The sequence below is a fragment of the Thermomyces dupontii genome (assembly GCF_041956625.1).
Source record: "Thermomyces dupontii strain NRRL 2155 unplaced genomic scaffold VTN31scaffold_5, whole genome shotgun sequence".
In the NCBI taxonomy this organism is placed as follows: Eukaryota; Fungi; Ascomycota; class Eurotiomycetes; order Eurotiales; family Trichocomaceae; genus Thermomyces; species Thermomyces dupontii.
The window spans coordinates 924,662-946,155 of NW_027192311.1; the positions used below are offsets into that span (position 1 = coordinate 924,662).

At 53.5% G+C, this 21,494-nt stretch overlaps 9 protein-coding genes across 9 annotated transcripts; 6 read left to right on the plus strand and 3 right to left on the minus strand.

Annotated features, from left to right (window-relative positions):
* Nucleotides 1-49: 49 nt before the first annotated feature.
* On the minus strand, nucleotides 50-2,805 carry VTN31DRAFT_5611 (uncharacterized protein; the record flags this gene model as incomplete). The annotated part of the gene is made up of 4 exons (XM_069406130.1): nucleotides 50-412; nucleotides 476-2,521; nucleotides 2,576-2,698; nucleotides 2,770-2,805. 4 exons carry the CDS (start codon nucleotides 2,803-2,805, stop codon nucleotides 50-52), a joined length of 2,568 nt encoding a protein of 855 aa, XP_069259768.1.
* Nucleotides 2,806-3,482: 677 nt separating this feature from the next.
* VTN31DRAFT_5612 (uncharacterized protein) lies at nucleotides 3,483-5,381 on the minus strand (the record flags this gene model as incomplete). The annotated part of the gene is made up of 3 exons (XM_069406131.1): nucleotides 3,483-3,923; nucleotides 3,979-4,301; nucleotides 4,352-5,381. The coding sequence occupies 3 exons, from the start codon at nucleotides 5,379-5,381 to the stop codon at nucleotides 3,483-3,485; spliced, it is 1,794 nt and encodes a 597-aa protein (XP_069259769.1).
* Nucleotides 5,382-7,541: 2,160 nt separating this feature from the next.
* Nucleotides 7,542-8,159, plus strand: VTN31DRAFT_5613 (uncharacterized protein; the record flags this gene model as incomplete). The annotated part of the gene is made up of 1 exon (XM_069406132.1): nucleotides 7,542-8,159. The coding sequence occupies one exon, from the start codon at nucleotides 7,542-7,544 to the stop codon at nucleotides 8,157-8,159; it is 618 nt and encodes a 205-aa protein (XP_069259770.1).
* Nucleotides 8,160-9,415: 1,256 nt separating this feature from the next.
* Nucleotides 9,416-10,259, plus strand: VTN31DRAFT_5614 (uncharacterized protein; the record flags this gene model as incomplete). Its single annotated transcript, XM_069406133.1, has 3 exons — nucleotides 9,416-9,549; nucleotides 9,612-9,817; nucleotides 9,886-10,259. The coding sequence occupies 3 exons, from the start codon at nucleotides 9,416-9,418 to the stop codon at nucleotides 10,257-10,259; spliced, it is 714 nt and encodes a 237-aa protein (XP_069259771.1).
* A 1,885-nt stretch (nucleotides 10,260-12,144) lies between these two features.
* VTN31DRAFT_5615 (uncharacterized protein) lies at nucleotides 12,145-12,709 on the plus strand (the record flags this gene model as incomplete). The annotated part of the gene is made up of 2 exons (XM_069406134.1): nucleotides 12,145-12,407; nucleotides 12,481-12,709. 2 exons carry the CDS (start codon nucleotides 12,145-12,147, stop codon nucleotides 12,707-12,709), a joined length of 492 nt encoding a protein of 163 aa, XP_069259772.1.
* Nucleotides 12,710-12,765: 56 nt separating this feature from the next.
* VTN31DRAFT_5616 (uncharacterized protein) lies at nucleotides 12,766-13,656 on the plus strand (the record flags this gene model as incomplete). Its single annotated transcript, XM_069406135.1, has 2 exons — nucleotides 12,766-12,856; nucleotides 12,920-13,656. 2 exons carry the CDS (start codon nucleotides 12,766-12,768, stop codon nucleotides 13,654-13,656), a joined length of 828 nt encoding a protein of 275 aa, XP_069259773.1.
* A 2,155-nt stretch (nucleotides 13,657-15,811) lies between these two features.
* VTN31DRAFT_5617 (uncharacterized protein) lies at nucleotides 15,812-16,432 on the plus strand (the record flags this gene model as incomplete). Its single annotated transcript, XM_069406136.1, has 2 exons — nucleotides 15,812-15,859; nucleotides 15,911-16,432. 2 exons carry the CDS (start codon nucleotides 15,812-15,814, stop codon nucleotides 16,430-16,432), a joined length of 570 nt encoding a protein of 189 aa, XP_069259774.1.
* A 731-nt stretch (nucleotides 16,433-17,163) lies between these two features.
* VTN31DRAFT_5618 (uncharacterized protein) lies at nucleotides 17,164-18,807 on the plus strand (the record flags this gene model as incomplete). The annotated part of the gene is made up of 1 exon (XM_069406137.1): nucleotides 17,164-18,807. The coding sequence occupies one exon, from the start codon at nucleotides 17,164-17,166 to the stop codon at nucleotides 18,805-18,807; it is 1,644 nt and encodes a 547-aa protein (XP_069259775.1).
* A 191-nt stretch (nucleotides 18,808-18,998) lies between these two features.
* On the minus strand, nucleotides 18,999-20,775 carry VTN31DRAFT_5619 (uncharacterized protein; the record flags this gene model as incomplete). The annotated part of the gene is made up of 3 exons (XM_069406138.1): nucleotides 18,999-20,311; nucleotides 20,364-20,665; nucleotides 20,723-20,775. 3 exons carry the CDS (start codon nucleotides 20,773-20,775, stop codon nucleotides 18,999-19,001), a joined length of 1,668 nt encoding a protein of 555 aa, XP_069259776.1.
* Nucleotides 20,776-21,494: the final 719 nt, after the last annotated feature.

Genomic DNA, 21,494 nt, shown 5'->3' on the forward strand with positions numbered 1-21,494 from the left:
GTTCAACTTTGATCAGTAGTCACCTTTCTTAGTAGATGATGGCTCAGGGTTATATCTCTCCACTCCGATACTTCCTCCATACCCTGAAGCCCAGCTTCCCGTACCAGTCCACCTTGGTCGTCCAGTCAATGAAGATACCCTCCGTGCCTCGCATCCGTAGATTCTCAATTGCATGGCACAACATCGCCAGTCCAACGCCCCGCGTCCGATATGCCTCGTCCACTCCGACACACCCAATCAACCCCGTTCGTGGGCCTGCCAGAGGGGGTAGTGCCCAGTTGTCCCTGAGAAACGTCGAGTCTGGCGCTAGCATGAGCGTCCAACCGACTTGATCGCCGTCTTTGTCGAATGCCGCCATGATGCTGGAGGGATGGTCCTTGGGGTTGAGGTGATGGTAAGCCTCGACCCAACCCTGAATGATGGCAAACATCAGCCGCCGTGCTTGAGATTGTCGCTGGAACGCTATGACACTCACCGTGTAGCTGGAAAAATTCTTCCTCTGCCCAATCAAGCATTTCTCATAGTCCTGAGGCTCAATGGGCCGAAAAGTGAACCCAGCTGCTTCCGCACGGTCCAGATATTTCCGTGACGGCTGAAAGTCCCGGATGTCCTGGTACAAATCCGCCGAGGTCTGATCAAGCGGACTCACCCGGAATCCTCGGTGGATGAACCACTCCTGAGTAGCCAAGGGCAAGTCTGTGGGTATCCCGGGCCAGATACGAGGGAAATAGCTCACCAAGTCCGTTTTCTCGACATGCTGGTTCTGACGGAAAGATGACCGGGCCTCGGTTATCAGTCGTGTGCCTATTCCGCGGTTTTGAAATGAAGGATGCACGGCAATGGTGGATATATGGCAGAGGACTTTGCCCTGGTTGATGTCATCGTATGCGACGCAGAACCCGACGACGGTGTCGTCCTGACGCGCTACAAGATGATGGCTTCTTGGGTGGGACAGGTAGATGTCCAGTCGGTCGGCAAGGATGGGATAAGTGGGCAGCGCGGCCTTCCACACATTTTGCACGCCTTCAAAGTCGCGAGCGGCATCGTACGGCTTGATAGTAATGTTGGAGGATCCTGATCTGCCAAACGGAGAATTGGCGCCAACTGGCAACTGCCCCGAGGCTGTTTTCTGTCCAAAGATTATGTCCAAAGCGGCGGAGAATGCTTCTGTACTGGGCTCATAGATTGCGAGATAGGTTCGCACGTCCTTGTTATCGAGGAAATCATAAGGGTTGCATGTAGCAATGGCAATCAACTTGGAACCGCATCTAGCTGCGAGTTGCAAGCCCAGCTTATATTGCTCGGATCCCTCACGCGCATTTTTGGTTGCAAGAATCACCACGCCGCAATCGTCAACTGTTTTCCATTGATCCTCCGAGAGAGTCGCATCTGAAAACTGGATTCCGCTGACGTTTGTGCCATACCGATGGAGAATAATATCAGCAAAAGTGCTTGATATTGACCCGCTATCGTCGACTGCACCACCACCAGTCGGAACGTTTCCCACGGGTGACAGGAATGCGATCTTCGACGCGGAAGAAACGGGAAGCAAGCCCGATTCGTCCCGCACAACCGTGACGGAGCGAGCAAAGACATCTCGCGCAATCTCCGCATGTCTGTCGTTCATTTCATCCAGTTCATCTAACGGCTTCTTGGTCAAGGCTCGTTCCCAGGTCAGGAACCTCTCCTTCAGGGACGTCACGCGGCGCAGCGCTTCATCAATCCTCTCCTGGGCGATATCTCCAGCCTGCACGGCGCGACAGACGCGTTCGATGGCATCAACCTGGGTCTGGTACGTGTGACAGATCAGAATGCTGTCACTTCCGGCTTTCAGAGACATCAGTGCGCCCTCAACAGTCCCGTATGTGCTGCGGACACCGTCCATTTCAAGGCAATCGGTTATAATCACCCCATCGTACTTCATATCGACACGCAGCATATTCAATGCATCGGCGGACAGGGTTGCAGGCAAACCAGCCGTGGAAATCTTTGGCAGAGCTATATGCGCCGTCATTACTGATTCAATGCCCTCAGCAACTGCTCGACGAAACGGGATCAATTCACACCGCTCCAACTCGTCGCGCGTCTTCTCGATGACAGGTAAGCCATAATGTGAGTCAACATTGGTGTCTCCATGACCAGGAAAATGTTTCACACAAGGCACAACGCGCTTCTCCCGAAGCCCTCCAGCGATTTCGCTCGTGATACGAGCCACGAACTCGGGATTGTCACCGGGACTTCTCACGCCAATGACGGGGTTTGAAGGCTCTGAGTTAACATCGCAGTCGGGCGCGTAGTTCATATTGATACCGAAGAAATCCAGCATCTCCCCCGTCGCCTTGCCAACTCGGTACGCATCTTCGCCCGATCCCGTTGCGCCCAGCGTCATTGAACCAGGCTGCCGCGGCACGATCGGGGGCATGATGCGGGTGACGAGGCCATTTTCTTGGTCGATCCCGATGAAAAGGGGATGGGCATGGCCAGCGTCCTTTGCTTCCTGTTGCAGGGCAAGGACTAATGTCTGAAGCAACGGTTAATATGACCTTGCATGTAGCGAGTCACAGCATCTCCGTACCTGAAGCTGCGATGCATCTTGAATATTTCTGCGAAACAATATCACAGCGCCCAGTCCATAGTCGCGGATCAGGGTCTTGATCTCCGGACTAGGAGTCAGGCCGTCGAAACCAACTGTGAAGAGCTATGAGGAGTTCGGCGCTGGTCAGCAATCGTGATCAATCCATTGTGGATTACAATAACACAATAACCTACTTGTCCGACTTTCTTCCGCAACGAATCCAGCGGCATTGTGACAAGAATCCTGAATAGGGAGGGCTAACAACAGTCGATTTTCTGATATGTAGTACTAAGTTATGCCGCAAATCCAACCCAACTCGAAGCCGTGTTGATGACAGTAGGCTACTATTTCCTAGCCTCGCAACCTTGAAGGATCTGGGGAAGGGGACGAGGGGGTGCAGCTGGAGTATCAAGGTGGACCAAGTACCCAGAGTTCAGCTAGGCTTGCGGCGTCTTGGTGCTCTTATTCTCCCTATCGTTATAAGCGTTAGGAGCACTGTCCAGATGTCCAGACGGAACGAAATCGTCCAGATAGTACAGATGGAGCTCTCTGCGACCCCGCCTCGTGTTTACCGTCCAGTATTATTTCCTAATCTGGAAATCAGTCTTACAGGACCGAGCAACTGTGGTCCTCGCTACAATGGCCAATGCGTGTTTCAATTTGACACTGCGAAAGCAATGACAGTCGACTCCGGCGACAGAAGCATCTATTAGCGATACTGCGCTGCACCATTGCAGCCTAATTACAACCCGGTATGAGAAACGGGACGGCAAAAACACACAGCACCCATGAGGAACATAAGAATCATTGCCGCTCATCACTCCAGTGATACAGAGCACGTTAGAGAAAGAAATAATCAAGTATGGATTGTTCATGGTAGTATGCGATATGATCCGCCTGAGGGGGATCAAAGCTCTCCTTCCTCCATCTCAGCGGATGGCGGTTGTGTGAGCTGCGTACTCACGCTGTTTCCAAAATGACTACCCTTAGCTCCAGCACCGGTGCTGGCTGCAGGAGTTGCGTCAGTATTTGCGGATGTAGTCGGCGGCTGGAGCTTCTCCCCAAGAGCACTGGAAGCCGCAACAGACCCGGAGGCCAGCCGCCGTCGAAGATCGTCTTCGTCAGCAGCAGAGACGCTGGCTCTCGCCTTCTTCATGGGACTTCCAATGAACTCACTACTCGGTGCCGGCTCCTGGGCACTGGAAGCGCCTTCTGCTGTCTTCGATGTCGATGCCGGTCCATGAGAGGGAGGAGTGGAGGAAGTAGCAGGTGGCGTCGATGCGGATGCAGGCGTGTCCGATTTGGACGTGTTTTCCGTCACATCTTCTGACGAATGTTGCCGTTTCAACTGTGTGGGCAAATTAGCGCAGACCATGAAGACAGAAAAGGATTGGAAATCATACCCGGATCTTTCGAACGCCCTCCTCCAGCACCTTTTGCCGTCGTAGATCGTCTGGCGTGAGCTCCGTAGTAACATCGTTGGTAGCTTCTTCATCCGCCTTGTCAACCAACCGATCCTGATCTTCCTCCTCATCACTATCCATGTCATCCGCTGACCCTCTCTTCGACTTGCCCCGGCCGCTGGCGTTGCTCTCCCGGTAGTTCAGGAAGCCAACGGTACCACCTGGCTTCAACGGACCCAAATTGGAGAAATCCGGCTGTAATGACCGACGCTTGGTATCTTTTTGTGACTTGGGTTTGAGAATGCCCATCTTTTGCAGTTGCCCTGAGCGAAATCAGTCAACTTGCTCCGGGTAAAAAGTCAACACAACTTACGCTCCCCTCGATACATGAAAGTGAACACCGCGTAGGGTGAGTCTGGGCTATCAATCGGCGTCACGGTCTGAGTGCTGATGGACTTAGGATCGAGTGATTTGGGCTGTGCGAAGCTTGTTGTGTGGTCGACACCCACTCCTCCTTCCTCCGTTTCATCCTCATCATCGTGAGCATCAAACTGTGGTGAATACTCCCCTCGCTTGACTTCTCCCGAAGCCTGTACACGGAACAGAGCAACCTTGATCTGGCCTGCGGACTCCGGAATCGGATCATCGTCCGAATCTGAGTCGTCCGACATAACGTCTTCGTCGGACACAGCTCCCAGGGGCGAGTCAGCATCAGCTCCATACCGCATGACGCCCTCTTTCCGTTCTGAGCGGTCGGCGTTATCCTGGTCCATTTCGTTGGACCGTTGAGCATCCTTCTTCATGCGCCGTTTTTCGATTTTCTTTCTCCTTCGCTCAATCGTCGCCGCGACATCCTTCCCTTCCAGATCAAGCCCATTAAGCCATCTCTCCAAGCCTACTTCCCGGAAGAGAAATTCACGCTCCGCCAGACCGCCCCCTTCGGATTCAGGTACGCTGACCCAACGGGAGTTGACCCATGTCTCCTCGCCTTTCCGTAGCAACGTAGCGACCTCTTCCTTCTGTCGTCCGTCGAAATAGATATAGGCGGCGACGGTTTCATTCGGGAGACCAGACTTTGGCTGATACGGAACGACTGCGTTCGGGTATTTTTCACCCGGTGCAAGCGAATCCGGCATCGGTCCCACATACCGGGGTTTTGGATAAGGATTCTCTGGCGTTGGCTTGGGGGTTGAGTATGGCACAATCTGGTGGGGTTCGAGAAGGGTGATCGATATGGCGAAGGTGGACTGTTCCGGCTTGCCCGTCTCTGGCGACAGTTTTGGTGGTGGAACTGGAATAAAACATGCAATGCGAGAAGCTCTTGATTGGCGTTGAACGGAGTATTCGGGCAGAGGACCGTCCGGCGTATGTATACTGACCGCCAATCCCTTGAAGCACGGCATAGTGATGACGAGAGAGAGTCCGCCAGAAGATCAGGGTTCGGAGGAGAAAGGATTGGAGTACCGCTGCCACTGCTCAATGGAGGTCGGAACCCGGCGCTTCTCCAGCACAGAAGGGAGTCTGAATGAAGGAAGTTTACTCTCCAGTGGAGAGTTGCAGATTGAGGGGACGAGAGCTGGTGCGGACGAAGATTCGTTGGACGACTTTAACCAATCTTGCGGGCACAATTGGAACGGTTCAGTCACATCACCAGGCACATACCAACGGACCTGAAATGCACCTGGTGGGAGTCAAAAGGATTGGTCATGCACCCATCAACGCGGGGTGGCTGGACAAGCCAACCAAAACAAAAGCTTCGAGTCTGTGGCACGAGGCCCGAAGAGAGTATATCAGTGACTGGTGATCAGTATTAGGTCAACTATTGCCAGGTAAAATCAGCGCTGCAGACCACGAGTGTTCATTTGCAACTAACGAGAGGGGAAGACCGAAGTTGTGGAGAGTATTTTAGGCTACTAGTCCTTTAGGCTTACCCTAAGCTTGTGCCGTGACGGCGGCGCCGCCAGACTCGGAGACTGGACTGGTCAGGTGGGACCACGTGACCGACCACATTTCTGGTGAGCTGTGCCTGTGGCCCTGTGCGCTTCTCTTTCCGGTATCCGTGTCCAAGGTCCAAACATCATCCACTTGCACACAGCAGACCATCATGGCCACGTCAAGAACTCTCTGTTGAGATCCACTGTGTCTTGAGTGGACATACCCTAAATACCTGAGCTGGCAAGTCGTTTCAGCCTGGTTCTGTGATTTGGCCTGACCCGCTGGAACAAGTGAAGGGACAAGAAAGGCTTCAAGATCATAGTACTGGTGGGTACTACTTTCATAAGGAAGTAGAATGTGAACAATAAAGGTTTAATATCCTGGAGACGTCCATGGATGCCGTGGATGTTAATCGACAGACATCACTTTATCAGGTGCTTAGAACCTAGTACCTACCTACAGTACTATCTTGCTGCGGATTGTGAAGCTTGGCAGGAGGCTGGCCCTCATTGAACTCCAAGATGCTCTCCAGCACATTCTTCTCGGCCTTGTGAGCCATTGTCAGGTGGACAGCAGCCTTGACTGATTGTCAACAAGAAGAGATATCTCACTAGATTCTCCCACGCATTGCTCGATCGCCTATGCCTCGCTTCACATTCCGATCGATTCAAGTCTCAACTGATAGAACAGACTCGAGGAGCCCGCGTCGTCCTGGGTTAGGCCAAGTGCTTCCCAGCACTCGAGTGTGCAATATCAAGAAGCTCGAGATGGATCTTTCGCTCAGTCGATGGGGGAGGTCCTCAAAAATTGCGTGAGGAAATGAGCCTTGCGAAACCGAAGTGCTGTACAGTACATGCCTTGTTGTCAACGAAACAACATGACTGCTCTGGAGAGCTGAAGGAGGTCCTAGTCTGGAAGCTTGAGCCTCGTGAGACGCTCTGCAGTCAATTCCAAAGCGACGTGCAGACGCACGATCACACCATCACAAGACCCCTCCACGCCAGAAGCTAGTACCAGGTACTATTGCTTTGCATCGTACACCAACGCTCCGCATCTCATGGGGGCAATTCGACGGTGATCGCGTCATGAGTCGAAACTTCTACGTGCTACTAACACTCTTAGGTGGTCTGAGACCCCAGGCACGGGTAGTCCGAGTATGTACTCTGTGCTCCCTTCTCCATTTTCATGTAACCTGGTGGCCCGTTCGCAAGCATTTGAAATCATTAGAAATCTCAGGAACTTGGTGAGTCGGGGCCTCGGGGGATCAGTCAAACAATGGCGGCGTCTGATTGGCCAGAGCTTATCTGATGTCCGATAAGCCCCCAATTCCCGGCATCACCGACCGACGGACAAAGTTAAGTCCCAGTATTTCCGACGAGGGATCCTGATTCCAAGGCCGCAAACCAAAATGCAGCAGAGATAGTTCTGTACTGCTTAGAAATCGACAATTGGGATAGTTTCAGTAGACGGATTCGTAATTCCCCTGTATATAAAGCATCAAGCCTCACTGCGAGATGGAAGCATCAAACCACGTCTCTCAGTGCGAATCAAGTCACTTTCAGCAGTTTCAGAATTGTGCGATTCCTACCGGCTCTTCTTGAAAGCAACAAAGAAAGAGCGACACCACGATGGCCTTCAAGGTCGGCCTCATCATCGGAAGCACACGCACTCCTCGCGTCGGGCCCAATGTGGCAAACTGGGTGCACAAAGTCATTACATCGGCGGGAGACAACGATCGATTCAGCATTGAACGGGTCGACCTTGCCGACTTCAAGCTTCCCCTGTTCGATGAGTCGGGGATCCCCATGATGGGAAAGTACGAGCACGAGCATTCGAAGCGATGGGGTGCAACCATTGCGGCACTCGACGCCTTTGTTTTCGTCATTCCCGAGTACAACGCCAACGTGTCGGCCGCCACTAAGAATGCCATCGACTACCTGTACAAAGAGTGGACCGGAAAGCCTGTCGCAATCATCAGTTACGGCATGCAGGGTGGCAAGAATGCATCGGCGGCTCTCGCACTCAGCATGGAGACTGTCCTCAGGATGCGTGTTGCTCCGACAAGACCCCAGTTGGCGTTTAGCGGTGGTTTCGAGGGTGATGGTTCTGCAGCTGCCTTTAAGGGGGAGTTGAGGGAGACGAGCATTAGGGAATGGGAGGAGAAAGGTGAAATGAATAATGTCCTCAAGGCATGGGGCGAGTTGAAGAGGGCCTTGACTGAAAACGGAGTCAAGCATGCCAACTAGATGTTCTCGGAAAGAATGTTGTCTGAATGTTTTTGATGTCCAGACGGAACGAAATCGTCCAGATAGTACAGATGGAGCTCTCTGCGACCCCGCCTCGTGTTTACCGTCCAGTATTATTTCCTAATCTGGAAATCAGTCTTACAGGACCGAGCTTTTTTTTCATCTGGTAAGAAATTCTGTGAAATGTCTTGACTGCCTGTTGGTAGGATTCTCAAATTCGAAAGTTCGACAACATGAGACAAGCTTAACAGCTTTATTCATAATTCCGGTTGGGGGCGGAACCTCGTCACCGACCCGCGGTGAACACACAATCCGAATGGGATGTCAATTGTCTCTGTGACCGGAGTCGGCGATAAGGGTCTCGCCGTCTGCGTTGAAAAGGATGGGATTGGTAAGAGCCAGCAGCAAAGAACAGATCAGCAGGGTAGCTACTTGTGGTCGTGGTCGACAGAATGTCATACCTGCCGGCGTGCGGACGGCTTTCGTCTCCACGCCCTTCAATGATTCAGTGAAGCCAGTGCCGTTTTCGTGCATTGACGATCTCGGGTCTGATCGAGATGTTGGCGGCGCAGTTTCCGCTACACCACGGGGATGAAGCTGACGATTGGAGACGGCGAGTTAACTGTTGGCGATGATCTGGGGAGGTTCATGTGGAAGGTTATCAGACGGTGCCTGCGGTGTCATTGCATTGGGACCTACTACTGAATTAGTAGGTGGAACCTGGTGGAGGAATGTTGGGCCGCTCTGTTGGCACGTTATACGGCATTCGGGAGTATTTCTCACTTTTAAGCCATTTGCATTGGCCGTGCTCCTGAAGAGAGATTGCTACTATGTATTGGAAGGGCGAAGGTGTAGTATGTAAGAGGACTAGCGGAGTCCCTGACGCGGCTCGGGTCATATCGTCGTTCCGCGGATGACAAAGAGGTCGGCTCGGCGATCTTTACGGTTCCTGACTAAAATTACCGAGACCCCAGGCAGTAAAAGCAATACAGTGATGTCACGCTTTGACACGATGAGGCAATTGATGCGAACACCCCACGACGATGCGGTACATACTACTGTTACGAGGAGTAGGCCCTGTGCCCCGCATTGCTTATCAATCTCCGAGACTCAACAGAAGTCAGAAGAAAGGTACTGCTACAACTACTACTATAAATACGACATCATCGTCCGGCAATATCCATTCTGCTAGGATAGCGAGGCCCCGGTCTGACGTCTCAACGTCCACATCATCTCGACCTGCATCGAAATCCACAATGCCGGTTTCCGATATCACGCTGTACACCTGGCCGACGCCAAACGGCGTCAAGGTTTCCATTACCCTTGAGGAGCTCGAGCTTCCGTACAAGGTCGAAGCAATCGACATCTCAACCAACCGACAGAAGGAAGAGTGAGTGCTTCGTCATAGTTCGAGGAACGATGGGTCACTGACCGTGAATTTTCCGCCCGCAGATGGTTCCTCAAGATCAACCCCAATGGCCGAATCCCTGCCATCACCGACGGCGAGCAGCGCGTGTTTGAGAGTGGAGCGATCCTTCTCTATCTGACCGACAAATACGACACGAGCCGGAAGATCAGCTATCCTCCAGGCACACCGGAGTATTATGAGCAGCTCAGCTGGATCATGTGGCAGATGGGAGGCCTCGGGCCAATGCAGGGTACGTGGTGTAGACCAGCTCAGTATAGCTTCGGTGGGAATTTACATGTCGCTAACATGAACATACAGGCCAGGCAAATCACTTCAGTGTCTATGCGCCCGTGCGATCGGACTACGCAATCAAACGCTATGTCGAGGAAACCAAGCGGCTGTACGACGTGCTCGAGGCTCGGCTGATGCAGAGCCCGTTCCTCGCTGGCGAGAAGTACACCATTGCTGACATCATTTGCTTTGGATGGGTGCGGTCGTCGCGGATTCATTTGGACTTCGAACTGGGTAACTGGCCATCCCTGAACAAATGGTTCGACAACATCTTGAAGCGACCGGCCGTACAGAAGGGCCTCAAGGTGCCGCCTCCGTCGAAGACTGAGGAGGAGTGGAAGAGTATTTTTGCAGACGCGCGGAAGAGGATTCTGTCCAAGGAGAATACTGACAGGTACTGAGAGCGTTAAGGCATAGAATCGCTCAATTCTCCATTGTATCGCAAAAGTTGTACCATGCTGTTGTTAAGTGATCGAAGCTTTAGGTAACAATAAGCGTTTTATCTCGGAACGACTGCAGATCTGTACTCAATACTCTGAGAGCCTACTTGTGCTATTTGCTACTGTAGTACTGAGTGGTTCGAACTCCCACCGGGCGAGGTCGAAAGGATTGATCGTCAACATTACTAGTCGTACTACATAGTAGGACTCTTACTCGGCAGCCTAACAGGCTAGGTTAGGATTTACTTGAGGATTCCGAGATACCGCCGCTTCGGGTAGTACCTAGTGGTTTGATCATTCAACAACTCATCCCGACAACTTGAGCAATCGAAGAGTTGCTTGATCAATGGCATCCAGATGGACCGTCATCTATCGAACGCGATCCTGGCAACTCCATTCCAAATTGCTGAATCCGTCAAGGAGGCTCGCATCCCACGTGGTGACTAAGGCGGGTCATCAGAAATCAAACCCCTTCAAAAACCACACGTTCCAAACATATCGCCGCTCTTCGTGCCAGATTTACCACATAAAACTCAGTCCCGGATAGCGGGTTGCCAGAAACGGCATCGTTCGACGCCGTTTTTGGCATCGCGCTATCCCGGCTTTCCGCCACGGCCCTCCGTCCTTCTGCCACGCACCTTTGGCGCTCTCACGTGCCCTTTTTACCCTCACAACGTCCAGCACGGGCTCGGTCGCAGTAACGCGCCCGTTTCGGCGCGCATTGCCCGGAAGTTCGCATGTTCAGGCACACGTACGGTTGGCCTTAGGGCTTCGGGCCTCTCCGCCAATCGATTCTCGGGACCCTTTTTTTTTGTGGGCACGCTGAGCATCTGCTTGGTACTCTTTTTTGAGCCCTCGGACTCTGGCTTTGCCGACACTGCATCGTTGTCGCGGGTCAACCAGCAGGGGTAGTAACCGGGAGCCCATGATGAATGCTTCAACGATATCCTTGATTAGGATGAGGCACGGTAGCTGGCTACATGGGCCCGTATTCAGTATAAAAGGCTCCCAAGTGTCGAACGCCGTCACCCTCTTGCACCTCCCTCTCTCTCTGGAGTGTTGACCTTGTACAGAGGGTTTCTTTTGCAGTCGTCCGTACTGTTGTTTGTTTGTTTCGCTACATACTTACACCTCTAGTCCTTATCCTGGATAATGGCTCTCCCGGAGTCTGTCCGCGCAAACATACTTGCCGGCAGCGAATGCCGGGACGACCCTTTTGGAGAAACGTCCGACGACGACTCCCTCCTGTTATCTGACGAGGAGGACGAATGCTCTCCGGCCTTTTACCTGGCCCAGGCGGAGAGACGGGAAGGCCAAGGGAAGCCGCAGCGCCTGTACTCAGAACACACCATGAAGTGTTATGACTATGTCAAGCGAAATTGGGAGTGGTACGGAACAGGGCACCAAGCTCACCCTGTCGCTGAAGTGGGTACGGACTCAAGTTCTTGCTTTCGACAGGTACAGCACCGGAAATGGGCAGGACCCCACGGAGCGGCTTCGCCATCTGTCGGAGCCCAAACAATCGAACCAAGCGTGCACGGTTCTCAGGGGATTTTTATACTGGTTATGTGACCGGCGACGGGGCCCAGAAGGACACCGCTACCAGGGCGTCCGGTACAAGTCGACGCTCAGCACCATAGTCAAGTACTGGTGTATGGCTGTGAAAGTGGAGGTCGGTCGTCGCCTGGAGATGGACACTGTCGAAGCGCTGAAAACGGTAAGGAGATTCTTTCTGTTTGGTGAGGTGACAGAACTCGAGAGGGACATTCTTACCGATCGACGGTAGGTGGTTGCCGAAGTCGCCCGAGAAAAGAATTTAAACTGGCACGGGCGACGAAAGACAGTTATGTATAAGGAGGACTTTCAGGAGTTTGCGCGGGTCTTCCTGACCACGACCGAGATACAGTTTTTCTGCGGTTGGTCGCGCATCCAAGAACTCCTGTTATGTCAGCTCATTGCAATCACCGGCAGCCGTCCGGGGGCGCTGGCTCAGCTCAGGTATGGAGACCTTTCCCTGAGCCTACAGGCCTGTGAAGGTGAGCCACGACCACGCCTCGTGGTTCGCATCCGTCTGGTGCATACGAAGCAGTACTTAGGACCGAAGCCAATGTCAGTATTTTTTTCTCCCTCTTCTGTCTCTGCGAGGATGGTAAAAGCGGCGTAGCTGATCTTTCGACCACAGAAATTCTTACCCGATCCCGGATGTTCCGTTCGACCCAACCCTGGTGATTAGCCCCCACATCTTTCTTCTTGGTATGCTCTTCCACCGAAGGGCTTTCAAGGCCGCTGGCCTAGATGGGCCAGAAAAACTCTACACACTAAAGGTGCCTAAGGGGCTCAGGGAACTGTCGCTGGAACTCCGGGACGGAATAAAAATGACTACTTGTTTTGCGAGCTCGACAGGACGGTAGATGGCGTCTGCCCTGATCCCTCGACCCCCCTCTCCGCGAGCTCAATACGTTATTCCATGAGTCGTGTGGGCGAAATCACGGGTTTCGCCACACGTGTGACACCATATTGCTTGCGCTATGGAGCCGCGAAGGCTCTCAATGATAACTGTAAGCACTTGCCCATATCCTTGCTGAAATTCCTCGCGCTGACCGAAATGTCCTTTTGATCAGCCCGTGTCTCGACACAGCTGCAGAATGTAATTTTGCAGCACGCGGACAGCAGCACTTTTGAGAAACATTACAGTGTTGATGTCCACGTGGACCTACAAGGCATCTGGCGGGGAGACGAATCGCAAAATTCTGCGGTGACTCGCGCGGCATGCTCACTGAGCAGAACGATCGATCCGCAGCGGCCAATTCGGTTGACCGCCGAAGATTTGCGCCATCTTGACGGGCAGCCAGCACTGCAGAAGTTGAAGCAGCAGAAGGAGAAGCTGTACAAGACGATGCGTGACCTGCAGCGTGGTCCAGAAGATGAGTACAAGCTCGCCCGTCAAAGATACGAACGGGTGCGGCGCAAGTATCAGAACGAGTTGCGGCTAACCCGCAGGAAACTGCTGCGCGAGAAACGCGAAACGTTCTCCAGAGACCAGCCGGTCCGGGATGTCGAACACCAGCTCCGCGGGGATAATCTCGAAGGGGAGGTGGTTGGGGCATTACCGAGTTCGCCAGCCCTGAGCCCCCAGCATCTCGCGCTTCTCGAGGCGGTGTTGCAACCTCCCGGTGAGACTGTTGAAGCCGACGTTAACCGTCTCATCGCGGCGGTTAATGCGGTGAGAGTATATTGCGGCGTCGTAGAGGGAAAGGTGCCACGACCGACGCAACGACAGCATCATGGCGCCGGAGAAAAGGAGGAGATCGTGGACGAGGCTGGGGGCTCCTCGAGGAGGCCAAAGCGAAGCTATTAATCAAATCGAACAAGGGGCTCTTCTTGAAAGCAACATGGGACGATGACGATGACCCCCGCAGCAAGGACCAACCCTCGCGCATCGCCAAAACCGCCACGCTGCACATGATCGCGCCGACGGAGAAACAGTGTGAGCGTCGTGGCCGCGTGTACGGCACCGCGGGGGAGATAGAGTACGACAGCCGCACGATCCGCATCTACTCATTCGACACCTGCAGCACGACGACGATCGAGATCCCGCGCGCGGAGAACCCCAAGGAGGAACGCACCCATGGTGGCGGCGATTGGGGCCTGACGAGGAAGTTCGTCGGCGCCGTCGATGCCGTTGAGAACCAGGGATGGGATGTCCGTGAGGCGCAGAATCATTTTGTGGGTTGTACCTTGGAGGAAGCGGTGAGGAGCCATGCCGTTGTGTTTGCGGCGGAGGAGGCTCGGAGAGGGGAATGCGTTGTTCGATGGAAGGAATGGTGGGATTCAAAGATGAAGACTGTCTTCTAAACGTCTGATATATACTTGGCGGCTAATACCAGTGACTGACGGTTTTAATAACATGGTTGATTTTGTGATGGTTGGGTAGGCATACTACTCAAGACGTATTCGCTAGACACCGGAGATGAGCGGAAGTCCATATCTAGTCGGGTTCACGAGTCTAGCTCCCCGGGTGCTCTCACGAAGCACTTCGAGCGTTTCCATCTCCGACGCCATCCGGTGAAGATAGTGCGATGTTTCCTGTGCAAAGAGGATTTCAGTTGCAGAATGACGCTTCTAAATCACGCTGAGTCCAGGCACGGGACAGTCTCGCGGAGGAAGGTTGCGATGTGCTCCGGGAGGCCAGGGTGGGAGTGTATAGTACAAGATGTACAAGAAATATAGATGAGACAAATAAAACGTTAATCTGATATTCCGTCAGAGGAGGGGATCTAACCTAGACGGAGCCTGCAAATTCATGTCTTGTCAGATTCTGACGGTCATGAGAATTTCATGGCAGATTAATTATCATCTCAGTAGAATTTCGTGTTTGGGGGGAGACCTTGTTTCTGATCATCTGCCTGTGAATTCTGTCAGCGTAAGACAAGCAGGCGATTGTGATCATCGGGGGCACCAACAAGAAGTTTTCCAGCATCCTCAACACATGCAACTTCAATGTCGAACCATCGACGATTCTCTTCCCGGATATGAGAAGAGTCAGGGTAGGTGATTGCGACATCGAAGTCGGTCCATACTACCCTCTCCGGTATTCCAGATTTTGCAGGGACAATCTGAATATTTTTTGGATAAGGGTCACAGTGCTCGATCAGGGCTCTTGAATGTATCTGTTTAATACCAGAAATTGCCTTGTTCATTTCAACCATAAAATTGAGGCACGCAGCCCTTGTCGCACAGACCTGATTGCTTGAGGCGGCAGTAGACTCGGATTTCGCAGCGGGCGCGATTCAAGTCGCGAAGTCCGTTATCGGAATATCCAGGATCTCCATCGTTGTGGAACTGAACACGATCAGAGGTTGAACAAGTGATAGTTTAGGGGTGAAAGAGCAACGTACCACCTTCAGGATACGTGGTTTGTCACCATACTTTATGTAGAAGACCGATGACGCCTTTGAGCGATTCAGCTCTTTGATGAATGTGATCTCTTCTGGTTTAATCTGAATCTTCAGATTCTCATCGAAGCTTTGCTCCTTCTCGTAAATGGTACCCTCGGTGCCACGCGGCACACACCGCTGTGATGGCGCATGACTCACCGTGAGGCATTGTGATGCGAGCAGCGGAAGGAAGAATGCACCGTTGACGACGGAGAAGTTCAACTAACCTGGGCCGAGCTTCGCGCAAGGCTCCCAGGTTGGGTCGGTTACAAAGGAACGATATTCTCAGGAAATCTGCGATTTATCTCTTCCAGCCATCGCGACCTAGGTGTCCTGAAAATGAAAGTGTTCGAGAACCGCACTAGGACCTGACTTGCTCACGTGATTGCGTGTGTCGATATGTGGGCAACAGTAGTACTTAGTTGCCTTCCCTCAGGCGTTCCCACTAGTACGGAGTAGTCAGTTAGGTATAACTGTTCCAACTTTTGTCCTGCCCCGTCTTCTGTCAAATACGTTATTCCATGTGTTCTATTTTACCAGGGCAACATTATCACAAGAGGTTTATCGTCTGGCAGAATGGCACTAACTCGCTCAACAGCGCCCCTAGTGTGGATCGATTGCGAGGTGCGTCTCCCTGCGCCGACGAACGACGGAAAGTCTTGCTAATTGACCCAGATGACCGGCCTCGATCCACAGAACGACCACATCCTCCAGATCTGCTGCTTCATCACCGATGCGCAGCTAAACCTCCTCGACCCGCACGGGTTCGAAGTCGTGGTGCACCACCCCCAGAACGTTCTCGATGGCATGTCGCAATGGTGCATTGACACCCACGGCCGCTCCGGTCTCACTGCCGCGGTTCAGACGTCCTCGACGAGTCCAGATATGGCTGCCGCCGAGCTGCTGAGGTACATTAAGACGTACGTGCGGGAGCCTCGCACGGCATTGCTCGCGGGAAATAGCGTCCATGCGGACAAGGCTTTTCTGGCCAGGGAGCCTTATAAACCGGTTCTGGAGTGGCTGCATTATAGGATACTAGACGTCAGCGCGATCAAGGAGGCTGTACGGCGATGGGGTAGCGATGATGTGCTGCAGAACGCCCCGCCCAAGAAGGGGGCCCATTTGGCAAAGGATGATATTTTGGAGAGTATCGAGGAGATGAAATACTACCGCCGCTGTCTCTTTGGTCAAACGTAATCGAAACGGTCTATTACTTTTTTTGATAAGAATCGGCAAGAAACGGTTGTCTGGGAGTAGCCGAAGTACTATGCGCTTAACGCCGCGAGATCCTTTGATTCAGTACCCTGGTGGATAAAACTCATCGCCCGATCGGTACAGAAAACGTCATCTCCCAGGAAATGCTTCAATTCAGTTCTCATGGAGTACAGAATACTGAGTGAGAAGGCCAGTTGGCAGTGATTGATACGTAGGTTTAGGACAGTTGGTACGCAGGACACGAGAGATCAGGTCTCGCCGGGAGTGCGTAAGTACTAGGAAGGTACCGAGTAGGTAGATAGGTGCACGATCTGAATCGATTCAGCCTTTAGTCAAAATTGAAAGCCGTCTCGTGTATTGGAGGTTATGTATCAGGTAGGTAGGCTACTGAATCTGTTCTATGTAGTATTTCACCATCAGCTTTAACAACGGGCAATCATCGTCGAAGCTACTCGGCTTCAACTCCGACCTGATCCCTTATCCCTTATCATCTGCCATTCATACCGTACCAAGTCGTATTCCCCCACGCAATAATTAGATGAATGCAACACGAACAAACTGTCGTACTCCATTCGCTGCAACCGCCAACCAACCAATGAAACGTGGGACAAATGGAGTAAGATAAAAACACCTTGATGCCCACGCTGGTTGGCATCGACAACGTCCAGCTCCAAACAGCACAGGCATCATCAGTTTGACAGACACTTACAACCATGGCAATCGAAACTCCAGTGCAGACCGGAGCGACCAACTCCGCGGGCAATGGCAACAATAATGGCACCGCCCAAACGAAGAAGCTGCGTTTCCTCGTCATCGGCGCTGGATCTCGCGGACACGCATATGCCGAAGCTGTCACGGAAGCGACCTCGGCAGTCATCCATGCGGTAGCCGAGCCACGACCCTACAGCCGCCGAGAATTCGGCGAGCGGTTCATCTGGGGTAAAGGGAACGCGGCGGCGGAAGGACAGGAGTTTTCCGACTGGCGGGAGTGGTTGGACTGGGAGCAGCAGCGACGCCGGAAGGCTGCGCAGGGCGACTGTTCCTCTGTCCCAGTTGGCGTGGACGGGGTGTTTGTCTGCGCGCTGGATGAGGCGCATGTCGAGATCATGTGCGCCCTCGCGCCGCTGAACCTGCATGTGCTCTGCGAGAAACCCCTCGCGACATCCCTACGGGATTGTCTGCGGATTTACCGCGCGCTCGTGCCGGAAGGTCAAGAGAACACGGCGCCGACGAAGATCTTCTCCATTGGGCACGTGCTGCGGTACAATCCGCACAACATGCGGCTCCGGGAGCTTCTCTTCAAAGACCGAGTCATCGGGGACATCATCTCCATCGAGCATACAGAGCCCGTCGGCTGGTGGCACTTTGCGCACAGCTACGTCCGCGGGAACTGGCGTCGGGAGACGCCCGAGGGGGTGGGATCCCTGCTGGCGAAATCCTGCCATGATATCGACTTCTTGATCTGGCTGCTTTCGTCGCCGGCGCCCGGCGCGCCGGCAGACATGCCGCCGCATATGCCGCGCACTATCACGTCCTCGGGCCGGCTGACACAATTCCGGCGCAGTCGCAAGCCGAAAGAGGCCGGTGCGGCGACCAACTGCCTCTCTTGCCCAATCGAACGGCAGTGCAACTACAGCGCTGTACGCATCTACGACGATCTGAACCTCGCGCGCGGGGAGGCCTCGTGGCCGGTCAGCATTGTGAGCCCGGATATCGAGGACGCGTATCACACGGAGGGGGTCGAAGTGGCTCGCAAACGCCTCCTTGAGAAACTCGCTGAGGATTACGACCGGGAGACAACGGCCGACGAGACGATCGCCGCGCGGGCCTGGTACGGCCGTTGTGTCTACGAATCAGACAACAACGTCTGTGACGACCAATTCGTCACCCTGACATGGGACGATGACGATGACCCCCGCAGCAAGGACCAACCCTCGCGCATCGCCAAAACCGCCACGCTGCACATGATCGCGCCGACGGAGAAACAGTGTGAGCGTCGTGGCCGCGTGTACGGCACCGCGGGGGAGATAGAGTACGACAGCCGCACGATCCGCATCTACTCATTCGACACCTGCAGCACGACGACGATCGAGATCCCGCGCGCGGAGAACCCCAAGGAGGAACGCACCCATGGTGGCGGCGATTGGGGCCTGACGAGGAAGTTCGTCGGCGCCGTCGATGCCGTTGAGAACCAGGGATGGGATGTCCGTGAGGCGCAGAATCATTTTGTGGGTTGTACCTTGGAGGAAGCGGTGAGGAGCCATGCCGTTGTGTTTGCGGCGGAGGAGGCTCGGAGAGGGGAATGCGTTGTTCGATGGAAGGAATGGTGGGATTCAAAGATGAAGACTGTCTTCTAAACGTCTGATATATACTTGGCGGCTAATACCAGTGACTGACGGTTTTAATAACATGGTTGATTTTGTGATGGTTGGGTAGGCATACTACTCAAGACGTATTCGCTAGACACCTGTTCCCTATCATGCCTTATGTAACCCTGCGATTATGATCATCGAACTGCCCTGTCTTCTGGAGTAAGGGGCCAAGCCATTTAGGTCTTGACGTCCGGCTCATCCCGCCCGATGAATTCCTTCAACTTCAACAGCGTAAAGGCCACCTGGACGGTATCCCTCAGATACTCCTGCGTCTTGATCTGGTACTTGCTCGGATCGCTCTCATGCTTCTCGATGTAGAGACGGATGGTGGCGCCGCTGCTACCGGTGCCCGAGAGCCGAACCACGATCCGGCTGCCGTCATCGAACCGAACATACAGGCCCTGGTTCTTGCTGACGCTGCCGTCCAGGTCCGTGTACGAGAAGTTGCCCGCATCGGTGACCTTGCGGCCGGACACGGTGGACCCGACGAACGAATCCTTGTTGTTGACGAGCTCCGAGAGGTGCGCAATGACTTTGTTCGCAGCATCGCTGTCGACCTTCTCGTAGTCATAGCGAGTGAAGAAAGTGCGGCCGTAGGTCTGCCAGAACTCGTTCTGGATAGAGGCGATGCTCGGCGTCTCGTTCGGTCTCTGCTGCGCAACGCCAGCAATGATGTTCAGCCACGCCACAATCGCCCACACGCCATCCTTCTCCCGAATGTGGTTGCTACCTGTGCCGAAGCTCTCCTCACCGCAGATGGAGATCTTTTTGTTGTCGAACAGCGCGCAGAAGAACTTCCAGCCAGTGGGCACCTCGTAGCACTGCAGTCCCTGAGCCCTGGCGACCAGATCAACCGCGCCCGAGGTGGGCATCGAGCGAGCCAGGCCGTAGACACCCTGCTTGCGGAAGTACGGAATGAGTTTGGCATGGTGGGCAATGATGGCCAAGCTGTCGCCGGGCGACACAAACGTATTGGCGCCGTAGATCATGTTGCGGTCGCCGTCACCATCGCTGGCAGCACCAAAGTGAATCCCGTTCTTGTCAACAGTCTCAACCAGCTCACGGGCATACACCAGGTTGGGATCCGGGTGACCGCCGCCAAAGTCGGGCTTCGGCTCGCAATTTTGCGTGCTGCTCGGAGGAAGTCCAAGCTCCTTCTGGAAGATAGCCACACCATACGGCCCGGTCACTCCATGCATGGCGTCGAACAGAACCTTGAAGTCCTTGTGCGTGTTCAAGAAGTTGCGGATCAAATCAAAGTCGAAAATCTCCTTCAGATACTCGACATAGTCCGCCACGGAGTCCACAACTTCCACCTCGAGCGAGCCATATGTGCGAGTGCCAATGGCGGCCAGATCCACGTCCGGAAGCTGAGCAATCTTGTATGAGGTCAGATTCTTGGACGTTTCATAGATCTTATTGGTGACGGACTCAGGGGCCGGGGCGCCGTTCGAAAGGTTGTACTTGATTCCAAAATCCTCGTTGGGCCCTATTCAACTGTCAATCCATTGCCACTTTCTATAGGTATCAACGAAGCTTACCGCCCGGGTTGTGGCTGGCCGTCAACAGTATCCCACCCGTCGCTTTCCGCTTGCGAATGAGATGGCTGGCCGCCGGAGTGCTGAGAATGCCATTCTGGCCCACCAACAGCTTCTTCACACCGTATGCCGAGCTGATCTTGGCGATCTTCTGGATCACCTCTGGGTTGTGGTACCGCCCATCGCCGCCGATGACTAGGAACGCACCCTCGGCACCCTCGGGGATAGACAGCAGAATGCTGGTGATGAAGGATTCAGAGTAGTTGGGCTGCTGAAAGACAGTGACTTTCTTACGGAGGCCGGAGCTAGAAACGATGTTGTCAGCGTGAAACTCTTTGAATGATCAGGGGTTCTGTGCATACGTTCCCGGCTTCTGGTCCGTGAAGGGCGTCAGAGTCACCGTCTGAACCGACATTGCGACGCAGTGAGATTAGAACGTTAAGGCAATAAAGCAGGAGCTCTAACTAGAGGATAAAGAGAGAAATGGAGCTCTTCACCGACAATTGAGTCAGGGGAGATGGCGGGACAGCTGGCAGAAACAACACCGCAACATGGAGGGGCAACCCGCGTCATACTATCGTCTGCCACCGCCACAACTCTATTCTCACGATTCTCGCGACAAGACAAAAAATATTCCTTGTAATGATCCATTACCTATGCTACATGATTCGGCACCATTGTCACTCTAGAGGTTTGTACATCCTTAAACTGTGGTCAAGGGATGCATGAAGCAAGCTTTCGTTCGGTACGATAAGAGCTTCGGAACGGTAGGTTAACCTAGGTACCAGTTACCGGACGTACGTACTCGTCCATCCTTGTAGCCAAGACCTATGAGGTCACACTCTGCCATATGTAAGGTCCAGCACTGAACAACTAAAGTCATCACTACCATCCAAATCCTCGCAGATGAATATATAGCTCTTCTTTCAATGCAAAGAAGACTAACAATTGAACCCTGCAGTGCGAGACGGAAGAGTCAACTGGCTTTCGGATCAAACAGAACAACAGCAAACCCCGCGTGCGCGGCGGGGCAAGCCAAGGCTGGTCGCCAAGAGGTCAGGTCAGTCAAGGTGCTAAGCCAGTTGCCCTTTTCCCATACGGAGATCCACATATCCCATCTTCAAAAGCGGCACG